The sequence below is a fragment of the Mesoplodon bidens genome (genome assembly GCF_964165515.1).
Source record: "Mesoplodon bidens genome assembly, chromosome: 3".
In the NCBI taxonomy this organism is placed as follows: Eukaryota; Metazoa; Chordata; class Mammalia; order Artiodactyla; family Ziphiidae; genus Mesoplodon; species Mesoplodon bidens.
In genome coordinates, this window is record NC_138178.1 from 104115066 (window position 1) to 104127654 (window position 12589).

The 12589-nt window shown below is 59.7% G+C and overlaps 1 protein-coding gene across 2 annotated transcripts; it reads right to left on the reverse strand.

The window, feature by feature from the left end:
- Positions 1–1764: 1764 nt before the first annotated feature.
- Positions 1765–12170, reverse strand: CDH24 (cadherin 24). 2 transcript variants are annotated; one of them, XM_081226866.1, is made up of 13 exons: positions 12049–12170; positions 10204–10507; positions 9729–10023; positions 9418–9537; positions 9171–9338; positions 8814–9001; positions 8212–8465; positions 6934–7070; positions 4451–4572; positions 4256–4367; positions 3651–3899; positions 2110–3125; positions 1765–2019 (listed from the first exon to the last, which is right to left on the reverse strand). In XM_081226866.1, the coding sequence occupies exons 2-12, from the start codon at positions 10402–10404 to the stop codon at positions 2626–2628; spliced, it is 2346 nt and encodes a 781-aa protein (XP_081082992.1). In that variant the 5' UTR covers positions 10405–10507; positions 12049–12170; the 3' UTR covers positions 1765–2019; positions 2110–2625. The 2 variants fall into 2 exon arrangements, with proteins under 2 accessions (XP_081082992.1, XP_081082993.1); XM_081226867.1 differs by having other exon boundaries at positions 10204–10522; positions 12049–12150.
- Positions 12171–12589: the final 419 nt, after the last annotated feature.

The window sequence follows — 12589 nt, forward strand, 5'->3', positions numbered from 1 at the left end:
AAGTTATCAGGGAGAAAGACGGGCCTTATCACTTCTTTTGGGGAAAAGAGGTCCAGAGTTGGGTAGGGCAGGGCTCACCCCACTGGGTCGATACTTCTGCATCCTCCCACCCCTGCCCTGAAGCCCCAGGGGTGAGAAAAGGCAGGGAGGGAGGGGCGGGCTAGCTTGCGGTTGCCCCTCGAGCCCAGCCCAAGGCTCCCTGGGAACGACATGCGGCTCACCCCCCCCGGAACACTCTGTGCCCCTCCTCTTCCCATTCATCAGGGAAGGAGGATTAAACCCAGATAGGGAGGGCATAACGGGGGGTGGGGGGAGCCCCACTCTTCTTGCATCTCCTCCCATCACCTCTCCCCTCCTCTCTCTCCTCTTCCTTCCATGGTTCTGCCCTTCTTCACTCCCTTTGACAGATTCTGTGTTTCCAATGGTGAGGTATTTAAGACCAGAGATAAGCCTGAGGGTCTAGCTGAAAAGCCTGTTTCCCTACATTGTTGTTTTCCTTGAAGCTTAATGAGTTGGGGAAGGCCTCAGGAGGGTGTTAAGGAGGGCTGGGAGAGCAGGCGAAGGCCTGCATCCCACTTCAATGCAACCCTCCCCACTCAGGGGCGGCCCATGAGTCAGTCCCTCCTTCTCTCCACTTACTCCTGGAGGCTTGATGCAGACATCAGGGGAGACCCAAGGGGTGGATCTAGCTCTGAACAGGAAGACTTGTTCTTCTGGCCCCTGCTTGGAGTGCCACCTCCTAATCGTCTCCCTCAGGGGCAGACAGTCTGCTCTCACACAGGCCTTCAGGCAGGCAGGGGCCAGTTTCCAGCCGTCAGCAGGGTCAATGACAATGCCAGCATCGGAGCAGGGTCCTTGTCCTCCCACCGCCTGGTTGCCCTAACCAAACGGCGTGGAAGGTACAAGAAGGCATCTTCCCATTAGAGCAGCCATCCCTGATTATCAGCACTCCGCACTTGGAGGGGAAGGTCACAAGGACCTATCCTGACCCATCTACTTGAGTCCCCAGGAGCCCTGCCTGGAGTTACCGAGGCGTGGGTGCTAATTCTGGTTGCCGGGTAGACCCCTTCTCTGCTTAGGGAGTGCACGGTGAGAGATGCTGGCCACCCGCTGGGCTCCCACCCCAGTTGACTTCGATTCAGCCCTTTGAACAGCCCGCCTCCCTGGTCCCTCTCCCTCCTCTTTGTGCCCACAGAGTAAGACCAGAGACTGGGAAGAATGAAAGGTGGGGCAGCAAGCCCCAGATCCACTGTGACGGTGCCACCTCGCCCTGGCCCACCCTTTCTCCAACTGGGACCACAGGCCCCAGGAGGCACTGGCTTGCCCCCCTCTGCTGTTCCCCACTCATAATTATTCCTAGTCTAGAGCTCCTCTTCCTCTCTTCTTAGTCTTTTATAGCTCCCCCTTTTCTCCACTTTCTCCTTCCCACTTTTCCCTCTGGCCAATCTCCACATCTTAATTTCCTTGGACAGTTTGAGACCAACAGAGAACCCAGAGGTCGTGGGGGTAGAGGTACATGTCATTATCTCCTTCGTCCCTGAATGGTGTCAAACCCAAAGCCTCCTCTATTAAAGGGACTTGAAGCGACTGTCCCCCAAAGGAGAAAGGAGAAGGAGTTGAGGGGGTGGGCTTAGGCCTCTCCTCCAGCCCTTTGGCACAGTGACGCTCTTACAGACACCTGAGTGCAGAAAGGAAAGCAGGACTCCAGCTTTACAAAATAAAGTGTTTGTTTATTATGAAATTAGAGATGGAGGCCCCTCCCCTTCCTCCCTCTTCCCCTTCCCCAGCTGCCTCCCTCTTTCCTTCCCATCCCTCCCCCTGGGGCCTGGGAAGCACACAAGACAATGCCCAGAGCTAGGGTGCCCAGGGCCAGCTGACAGCTGGGCAGAGCTCCAGGGAGGCGGCCACATTGGGGGCTGGAGCTCTTGCCCCGGGAGGTGGGCTGGCTCCCTCTCTCTGCTGGAGGCCAATGGAGCCAGGATGAGGCCATGAGTGATGGATGGAACCATGCGGGCAGGTCTGCAATGACAGGACAGCCCGAGTGAGAGGTGGGGCGTGAGCAAGGGCTTTGGGCCACCCCTGTGTTCCACATAGTCTAGGGACACTGACCTGGGGCAGAACATCCCCTGCAGGAGGGTGGGCAGCAGTGGCTGGAAGTTTCTCTTGTTTCTAGGATGGACAACGGAAGAAACCAAAAAGCCAGTCACAGGGACCCACAGAGAATGCGAGCAGATGTGGGCAGGAGACAGACAGAGAACATGTGTGCGGGCACGGGAGACAGACAGAGCCGTGAGTGACAGATTTAGAACGGGGGAGACCAAAACAGAGCCACAAGAAAGTGGAATCACAGTGAGAGAATGGAGAGATTCAGAGTCTGAGCTGCACAACACAGACCCAGACAGGGAGAGTGTCAGAGACAGAGACAGATATCCCTGGAGAGAGACGAACAGACGACTCAGGACGAGGGAGATAAGGAGGAGGTTGCCCTGGGGAATGGGGAGGAGGGACACGGGGATCGGGGAGGCCTGGGGACCTCTGGGCTGCTGCCGCCTGCCTGGACCCCGGGGGCTCACTCAGAGGGCCTGTGCGGCCACCATGCCGCGGCGGGCAGGGCCAGGCCGGCTCTCAGGGAGCCGGGGGCTCCTTGGCCCCGTAGAGCTCGGCCAGGGTGCGGAAGAGCGGCCCCCAGTCGTCCAGCGGCTCAGCGGGGCCCGGGGCGCCGCCGACCTCGCTGCTGGAGCCCAGGGAGCTGAGGGAGCCGCAGGAGGAGCCCCGGCCCTCGTAGCCGTACACCTGCACCGAGTCGTAGGGTGGGACGCTGGGGTCGTCGTCTGCCCCGCGCAGCCGCAGCGCCAGCAGCTGCGCCACGTCGGCGGGGCCGGGGGGCCGGGGCTGGCGCGGCGCCCTGGCCCAGGGCAGCACATCTCGGCGCGCGGGCGGGCCGGGAGCCGGCGGGGCGGCCCCGTCGGGGTTTTGCAGGGCGCTGATGTCGAAGGCCTCCGTGTCCTCCTCGCCGCCGCCCTCGTCGTCGTAGGTGATGATGTTCTCACGCACGTCCTCCTCCTCCAGCACCATCAGGGCTTCCTGCTTCTGGCGTCGCAGGGCCACGAAGAGCACCACCAGGGCTGGGGGAGAGGCGCACACGGGCTGCTGAGTCAGCAGGGCCAGGCATGGGGCAGCCTGGTTCCAATCAGAACGGCCTAGGGGTGGCAAGCCCTGGGTTTGACATCTGGCAAAGCTCGTTTGAATCCCGACTTCAACCCTTTACTCGCTGTGTGACCATGGAAAGTTGCTTAACTTCTCTGAACCTCTTTCGCCCTTAGATTGCTTGTGTAGAGAAGAGGGAAAACTTATTTGCCCCTCAGCGTTGTTGAAAGGATGAAATACCAAGTGCTGTGCCCAACGCCACACGGGGCCCAGAGTCAGGGCTCAATAAACAGTTTTTATGGCTCATGACTGTCATTAGATTGACAGGCCAGGGATATGAGGCCAGAGCTTTTGTCTCGGACGCATGAGGCAGTGGGAAAATCCAGGCACGAGGGTTCCTTCAAGACCTAGGATGGATTTCCCTATGTCCAGTGTCCTCGTTCCTCTCCACACACCCTGCAGGCCTGGACCCCACATTTATGTCCCACTGTGGCCTGACTCACCAAGCAGGGTGCCCACACAGGTGATGATGGCGAGCAGGGCCCCGGTGCTGAGCCCAGCAGGTGAGAGCTGAGCCTCGGGCCGGCAGGAGGCCACGGAGCCATCGGGCCGGCAGCGGCACACGCTGACAGTTACTGTGGCAGTGCTGCTCAGTGCCGGCTGCCCCCAGTCCCACAGTTCTATGGGGACCACGTAGGGGGCCTGGCGGGGCGGGGCGGGGCGAGAGGACAGCAGCAGGCTGGCAGAGCCATCTGTGGGAGAGGAAGGTGTTGGGTCACCTCCTGGGACACGTTCCCAGTAAGGTCGGCGCAGCCCATGGAGACAGCTTTCTGTGGGGAAGGTCTGCAAAGAGCAAAACCACATCCGCCCTGTGTTGTTGTTTTTTTTGTCCCACTGCGTGTGCGGCTTACAGGATCTCAGCTCCCCAACCAGGGATTGAACCCAGGCCACGGCAGTGAAAGCCCAGAATCCTAACCACTAGGCCACCAGGGAACTCCCCAAACCACATCCACCTTCTGTTGGGTGGAGGGCCCAGGTAGGCAGGCAGGGCCGAGGGTGGTAGAGGAGAGGGAAGCAGGCATGGGCACGGTTGTAGGAGGCTACCCACCTCGGTTGTCCCGTACAGTGAAGTTGGCATCGGGGTCCAGAGGACCTTGAAGGGAGATACGGCTATTGTTGCCGACTTCATCTCTGTCCAGGGCCCTGATGACCTGAATCAGCTGGGAGGAAGCAAAGAAGCCTTGTATGGAGTGGACAGCTGGAGAGGTCCTGAGTTCCCAACCCCACTGCCTCAGCGGCTCACCTGGCCGGGGGCTGCAGATTCACACACAAAGGTGTCGTAGGGCTCAGCCAGCTGGGGAGCATTGTCATTCTCATCCAGGGTCTGGATGGCCACTTGCACCCGGGAGGCCTGTGCGGAGCTGTCTGAAGCCAGAACACAAACACATACACCCCATGCAAGCACACACATCACAGTTACACACAACACACGGGGTGTGTGGGCATGGATGCCACACGTAGCACATAGCATGCATGTGGGACACATGAGATAATGCATGCAATATGCAAGTAGCAAACAATGTTGTGAAATGAATGGCACAAGTGCATACAACAGCCATGTGGTACCCAAGATATGTGCAATACATATACCATATACACTCAACAGGAGTGTAGCACCCATAACATACATATACAATAACCCACATGCAGGGTACACGTGCCATAAAGGAAAGGTAGACAGAGGATGCATACCAGATGCACACAGACAGTAGCCATGAAAGATACAAACACATTCATAGAGCCATTTGATGTACACTCAGTGTTTTAAAACAAATGCAACATACATGAAGTGAATGTTCGATATATACAGTGAATGTAGTGTCACGACCCCCAGGATGCAGAGAATGCATTTTCATGCACAAAACCGGTGGATGGACACACACACACACATGCACACACACACACACAAACACACCATCAGAGGTCTGGGAGGCTGTGGTGTAGCAGTGAGTATCACTTAGAGTTGACCTTGGGGAGGGAGGAGCTACGTGATACTCAGGGGCAGAGCCACGCCAGCCTGGGTACCACAGCCAGACACAGGCCCCCTCGTCATGAGGTGGCTCCCACCATTACCCTGCCTTGCTTCTCACTGCCAGTGGCATCCAGGAGAAAATGGAAATTGTGCATCCCTGCCTGCCCCCGTGTTCACCTCCTCTAGGCTACACCTCTTGGTTCCTTTCATCTTTTCCCCGAGTTGAGGGAGAGCTGGCTGGCTCTTGGGAAGGTGCTGAGCTGACAGCCTGGGCAGAGGAGCACACTGCCTGGCTAAAGGGTCTGCGGTACCCTGAGATGGGACGGCGCTGGCGGCCATTCCTTCGCTGCAGTTAAGGCCCAGGGCCTGCTAGTCAATCCTGCGATTTCTAGGGGTGGGGGGCAGGATTTGGCAGGAGATGAGAAGACTCTGAGGGGAATACACACACAGACACACACACACGCAGGGCTACGTATACACAGGCAGCCACAAACACACTACATACACCACAAATACACACAGAGATGTTCACACGGACAGACACGCACGCACTGCCACACAGCTGCATGGTCATAAACATAAGCCTATCTACATACAATGCAACACGTATGAGAGGCAGTAGAGCAGAGGAGGTAACAGCTGAGATTCTGCAGCCTGACTGGGACTGAGGCCCCACCACTTAACGTCTGCGTGACCTTGGGAAGTTACTTAACTTCTCTTTGCCCGAGTTTCCTCCCTTTAAAATGGGGGGAAAATCGTACCTTCTTCATAAAGCTGTGGTGATGATTAAATGAATTAATCCATATTTGGTACTTAGAACAGTGTCTGATACACAATAAGTAGTAAATTATTACTATCTGTCCACAAACACTCACGCACACAAAACAATATATACAAACAGCTACTTGTACCTATCACTATACACATCCGATTACACATATGCACAAATAATATAAATACAATTCTATACACTCAACTACATATACATATATGCAGCTATAGACGGATACTCACAAACATATGGGTATGTATGTATATGTATTTTCCACACGTATGGAATCATACACATGTAAGTACACACCCACGTGTACACACACACATAGCTCTTCACTGACATGTACAAGTACGTATGCACACAGTGACAGCTCCCCTAAACAGGACACAGACGGCAAACGTAGGGAGACCCTGGGGCATGAGCTGGCGTGGTGAGGAGAACTTCACAGAAGGGAGGGAGGTCTAAGGCTGAACCACACTACTGGTGACCGGTGACTGACATGGGCAGTCCATGGAGTTGGTCCCTCTCCCCACCCTTGAGGGCTCCCGGCAGGGCTTCCCAGAGAGGGGCTCCTGGCACCACCTCCCCACCCCAGCCCCGGTCAGCTCGCAGAAGAGGGGCCCAGCCCCTCCCTGACGCCCCTTCAGCCTGAAGCAGAGAGTGGGCCAGGCAGGGTCTCCCAGGGTGCAGGAAGCTATTCAAGGTTAGGTTTATTTCCGGGTCGGGGAAAGGCAGGTATGGGAGCCAATGGAAGGGGAGGGGAAATGCTCAGGCAGACCCACTGTGCCCAGCCCAGCCAGGAGACCAGAAGGCCTGCCTGGTGGTGATGATGCAGGCTGGGGACCCAGTGGCTGTACGCTGGGTGAGGGTGTGATGGCACTAGCTGCCCTCCCCCACCCCCATACGTGCCCAGGGACGGCCCCTCTGCTGGGAGGCTGCTGCCTCCTCCCGGGTCTCCCGGGGGCCCAGGACTCCTCACCGACTTCTGTGGCCAGCACTGTGAGGTTGTGCCAGACACGAGCCTCGCGGTCCAGGGGCACTGCCGTGCGGATGGTACCGTCTTCAGGCTCGATGGAGAAGCAGCCCTCCGGGTCCGAGTTGGGGAGGATGGAGTATCTGGGGAGATGGAGCGGGGCTGGGGGCTGATCTGCGGCGGGGCCAGAGCTTGCAGCTACCCCTCCCTCCCTCTGTTCACCTTGCTGGGCCCCATGGCTCAGCTGGGCAGAGGGCCTGAGCTGGCCAGAGACGCGCACCCAGAGCCATGGTTCACGTTAGGGTCCCCTCAAAAGACAAATATCCCCGGGGAGTCATCAACATTAAACACCTGTCCTAACATGCCGGGGACTGGGTTTCATGGGCGCGCAGAGACAGAGGCGACGTCGGGTAAACACTGCCCGTCTTTCCGACTTCTGGGGCTCTGTTCTGGGGACCAGGGACCCAAGTTCTAGCCCTGCTCTATCTCAGGCCGGCTGTGTGACCCTGGGCAAATCTTTTAACCTGTTTCCTCAACTACAAAATGGGAGTGACTCCCTCAGTGCTATGACAGGGATGCTGGCTGGGGCGGTGGAAAGAGTGGGTCTTCTTGGGGCCGACAAGTCCGGATTTGAATCCCAGCACTGCTACTTACTGACTGTGCGACCTTGGGCAAAGTACTCAACCTCTCAGGGCCAAGCCTCTAAAGCAGGGGTCCCCAAACCCCGGGCTGCAGACCAGTACTGGTCCATGGCCTGTTAGGAGCTGAGCCGCACCGCTTGCGTTACCACCTGAACCATTCCCAACGCCCCCCCACCCCCCTCCGTCCGTGGAAAAATTATCTTGCACAAAACCGGTCCCTGCTGCCGAGAAGGTTGGGGACCGCAGCTCTAAAGCAACCGGAGCTGATACGGTTACTACCCTTATCTACTATCCGACTCTCACAGGTTGTTGGGAGAAGGAAATGTTATCAAGTGGGTAAAATGTGAAGCGCTGAGCCAGTGATCAATAGCCATGGCCATCAATTGATCCATCGCACTCATCAGATGAGATTCCATCTGCTCGCACTGCCACTGGGAGGCGCTACTATCATCCACCCAGAGGGATGGGTGGAGAGTGTGGGAGGGGTTAGCAAGGTCCTCTAGCCCTGCCCTGGCCCCAGGCCTGCAGCGAGGGAGACTTCTGCCAGGAGGTGAGCGTGATTTGCAGTAAAGGGGGCACATCCTCGGGCGGGAATAGCCTGCTGCTGGGCCCTGGCCCTGAGCCCGCCTGCACCCCAGCTCACCTGATTGGGCTGGCCCGGGAGTCCAGGTCAGCGGCGGACACCTGGCCCACCAGGGTCCCGGGAGACTTGTTCTCGGGGACTGCCAGGATGTAGGCAGCCTGGGTGAAAGCGGGTGGTTCTGGGGCGTCCTGCACAGCCACGCGCACTGAGGCCACGTCCTTGAAGGGCCCTCGCCGCAGGTAGGCTGGGTCGATGAGCGTGTTGGTCGCCTCCACACGGAAGGAGTAGGAGCGACGGGTCTCGAAGTCCAGGGGCTGTGGTGAGGGGGACGGAGTGACTGAGGCAGGGGGGGAACCCGGGAGGTGGGCACCAGAGGGGCAGTGGCCTCGGTGGTCGGGGTGGGGTGGGGCATGGGTTACTCGGTCAGAACTCTAGGTCTGCCCCCAGTGCCATCACAGACTTGCTCTGTGCAAAGTCCTGAGCCAGTCACTCCCCCATTCTGGGCCTTGGGCCCTCATCTGAAAGATGAGGAGATGACCGTAATCTCTAAGCTCCAACACAGGGATCCCGACCGAGCCTGTTCTAGCCCAGTTAGAAGCGTGTCCCGTGGGGCAGGAGGCAGGTGTGAGTGGGTCCGCAGCCCTAGCAGACGGGAGGCTAACCTTGCGGACAGTGAGGAGGCCATCTCGACCCCGGGCGTCTGTGCTGATGCTGAAGGCCTCGGACCCCTCCCCATCCAGGATGCTGTATGCCATGAGGGCGTTGTCCCCCAGGTCTGGGTCCTGGGCCCGCAGCCGGCCCACCAGGGTGCCCGGCCCGGCGGTCTCCACCACGGAGAACTGGTACAGGCCTTGGAGTGGATGGAGGGAGACGTTCTGAGAGAGGTCCCCGGCCCTCCTCCCTCCCCCAGCACGTCCTTCTCCCAGGCCTGGCTGGGGGAGGGGTGGGGGAGGCTTCTCCCGAGGCTGTAGGGCTGGAGGTGGTCAAAGGGCGGCTCAGGCTGGGCACTTGTCCCTTACTCTGAGGGAACTTGGGGGGATTGTCGTTGACATCGCTGAGGGTGACCGTCACCGTAGTGCTGCCCGACAGCCCCCCCATGTGGCCGCCCATGTCCTTGGCCTGAATCACCACCAAGAACTCCTCCTGTGTCTCGCGGTCCATGTTGGGGATGGCGGTCCGCACCACTCCTATAGGGGGGAGAGACGATGAGTCAGGGGGTGCCTGTCGCCACGGCCGCCCTACCCGCCTCCCAAGCTCTATCCTCACCAGTCTGGGGGTCCACAGAGAAGAAAGGCAGTCCATCCAGCACAGTGTACACCAGCTTGGCGCTGTTCCCGTAGCTGGGGTCATCAGCATCGTGAGCAGTCACCTGGATCACTGATGTCCCTGTGGGGGACCCCGGCACCCCGCTCAGCCGGGGCAGAGCCAAGTGGGGAAGAAGGGTAGATGGGCGGGACCCAGACCTGAGCGGGGCTGAATTGCAGGAGGTGGGTTCTGGCGCAGAAGGCAGTGGGGGAAGGAGAGGTGAGGGCACTCTAGGAGATGGGATCCGGGATGTCCGGACCTGGGGTACTCACCGACATTGGACATCTCGGGCACTGTGGCGTGGTAGGGCCCAAGGGGAAAGATGGGTGGATTGTCGTTGATGTCTTGCACCTTGATAATGAACTCCGATGGGGGCTCCAGGGGTCGGTTGGAGGCTCGGTCCACAGCTTGGGCCAGTAGAACGTACTGTGCCTTCTCCTCCCGGTCCAGGCTCTTGGTGACATGGATATTGCCTGTGGCCTCGTCAATCACAAATACAGTGCCTGCCCCCTCTCCGGTCAGCAGGTACTTGGTGCGGCCCTCACCCCTGTCCACATCTGAGTGCAGCTGTAGGGATCGGGGAAACATGGCAGCGGGTTCCAAGCATAGCGACAGAAAGTTAGAATGTAAATCTAGGATTGGGTGGAGTGTTGGGTGTCCTGAGGGACCAAGGTCATTGCAGAAGTGATGAAGTTGCAGGGCAGGGCCTTGAGGGTCAGGGTAGACATAGGAGGGGTTGATCCTTACCTTGCCAATAAGGACAGGCTCTGGTCCGGCATATTCCTCAATGACAAAGAACTGGTTCCACACCCAGCTCCGTCGGGTCCGAAGCCGTGCTGGTCCTGGGGTCCGCCGGGACCCTGCCCAAGCCCGGGCTGGGGCTGCCAGGCGCCCCATGCAGCTCCAGCCACCCAGCCAGGCCAGCAGGAGCCTCACCAGGCCCCACATGTTTGGGCTCAGCCAGGGCTCTCTTCACTGCTCCCGGGTGCTGAGGCATGAGCTGGCTGGGGCAGAGGGGCAGATGCTTTGGGGCTGCCCCATGGATCCACACCTGCAGGATGGGCAGCTGTTTACGGTTAAGGAAACCCTTAAACCTCCCCTCCTCAAAGTTAGACGCGGAAGATCACACCTCCAAGGAACCAGACGCCCCACTGCCCAGAACCCAGACTAAGACAGAAAGCAGACAGTCTGATCTTTTCCTCCACCCAGGCTCTGCCCGTATTCACCTCCAGCCCTCCAAGATGATAAATCTCTGGCCACTCAACTCTGAGTAGAGAAGCTTAGGAAGAAAATAGGAGAGGGGATGCTGGGAGGGCTTGGAACCCCAAAGTGGCCCCTCTGCTCCCAGGGTGGGCATGCAGCTCGGGGCTGGAGGAGATGGGGGCTACCAGGGAAAGGGTTTAAAATCCAGGGATTGGGATTCATGGAGGTGTGGTCTCAGGGTGCCTAGGTCAGGCCGAGATGACAAGCAGGGCAGCCTCAGACAGGGCTGAGAGCCTGTGAAAGTCTGTCCTCCACAGGAACTCCGCCTCTCCAGAACCTGCCCCCGGCACACAGCTAGCTGAAGTCCTTGAAGGGGGACTGGGCTCCAGAGGCAGAGTGGGGGGCCAGAGCTGAAAGAAGAGGGGTGGTAGAGGCCGAAGACTGGGGAGGGGGAGCAGAGGCAGACCCAGAGGCTAGAGACACAGCGTGATTAAGGGTGAGACCAAGACTCAGGGACTGTCAGAGACAGAGACAGAATGGCAGCAAGAGACAGGAGGAAAGAGATCAAAGGAGGTAGCCTGGGTGCCTGAAAGGCAGAGAGGAGTCACGGGTGCCAGGCTTGAGAATGGGTGGAAGAGGGGGCAGAGGGGCTTTCAGTACGTGTGATGACCAGGAAGGGGCAGCTTTAGCTGCCGGGGTCAGACCAGGCCGCCCCGGTGCGGAACTTCATTCTGGGAGAAGGGGCAGCCAGGAGGGGCTGTGGGAAGGAAGCTAGAGGACCCTTCCCACCACTGTCTCCTCCCTCTCCTCCAAGGGGCACCCCTCAGGTGGCTGTGGCCGCGCCCCTCCTCCCCTAGAGCAGACATACACCTGACAGTCCTTTCCTTCCCGAGGGAAGAGGGAAGCCGGGGGGCCAGAGAGGGAGCCGGGACGAAGAGAAGGAAGGCGACAGAGGACTGGGAAACAGGATAGCGGGAGCGGAAGGGAAGAGGAGAGCAGAGGGAAGGAACGGGGAAGGAAAGCGGGAAAAAGAAAAGACAGGAGAGCAGAGAAAGGTGGAGGAAGAAAAAGGCAAAGAGGAAGAGGAGATGGAGCAAGACAGGGCAAGAGGGAGAGAGAAGGGTTGGGGAGCCAGGGAAGGGGCAGAAAAGGCAAACAGGCAGAGAGAAGGCAGGATGAAGAGAAATCGAGGGAGAGGAAGATGGGAAAAAGAGGGAGAGAGGTGTGAGGGAAGAAGGGAAAGCGGTAGAGCGCGGGAGAAGGGAGCCGGCAGTGGGCTCCCAGTCGCGGAGCGCACCGCTCACCGCTCTGAAGACACCCGCAGGCTGCGGGCCCCCTGCTGCCCCTCCGAGGATTCCCAACCGCGGGCTCCAGGGCAGGCGCCCTTACCTGGCAGTGCCAAGGGGCCCAGCCCGGTGGGGAGCGCCCCCACCCGCCCCCGTCGCCGGGTCCCGGGGGCACAGCCCCCAGCCGATCGGAGCGGGCGCAGCGGCTCCGCTGCAGGTCTGAGCAGCCCCGGCTAGAACAAGGGAGCGAGACGGAGGGGGCGGGGGAAGGAGGCTCCGCCTGCGGAGGAGCAAGGCGCCTCCGCGCCGCGCGGGAGGGCCCAGCCTCCGACCCTCCCCGGCCAGCCCTGGCCGCGCAGCGGGGGGCGGGGGCGGTGCCTGCTGCCCGCCCCCTCGGCTCTGCCGGGCGCATACAGATGCAGTGCCCCTCCCGGGCCGGGCCCGCAACGTCTGGAGGGCCACTCGGGCGGGAGGGCTTCCAGGCCACGGCGCCAGGCCGTTTCCGAAGAGCTAGCGGAGAAGGCGCACCCGGGAGCGCGAAGCGGCCCGCACGCCCCCCGCAGCTGGGCGAAGGGCGAGCGCACGGTGAGCAGGGGAATCTGGAGCCCACTGCGGAGGCCCGGCTCGCCGCCCCCGGACCAGCC

What these genes read in the sequence shown, in the direction of transcription:
- CDH24 (XM_081226866.1), bottom strand. Translation starts at nt 10,404, where the DNA reads ATGTGGGGCCTGGTGAGGCTCCTGCTGGCCTGGCTGGGTGGCTGGAGC. An exon ending in GCCTCCTCACTGTCCGCAAG is followed by an intron (nt 8,466 to 8,813) that starts GTTAGCCTCCCG and finishes CCCTCACCACAG; the next exon opens with CCCCTGGACTTCGAGACCCG. An exon ending in AGTGCTGGCCACAGAAGTCG is followed by an intron (nt 4,573 to 6,933) that starts GTGAGGAGTCCT and finishes TTCTGGCTTCAG; the next exon opens with ACAGCTCCGCACAGGCCTCC.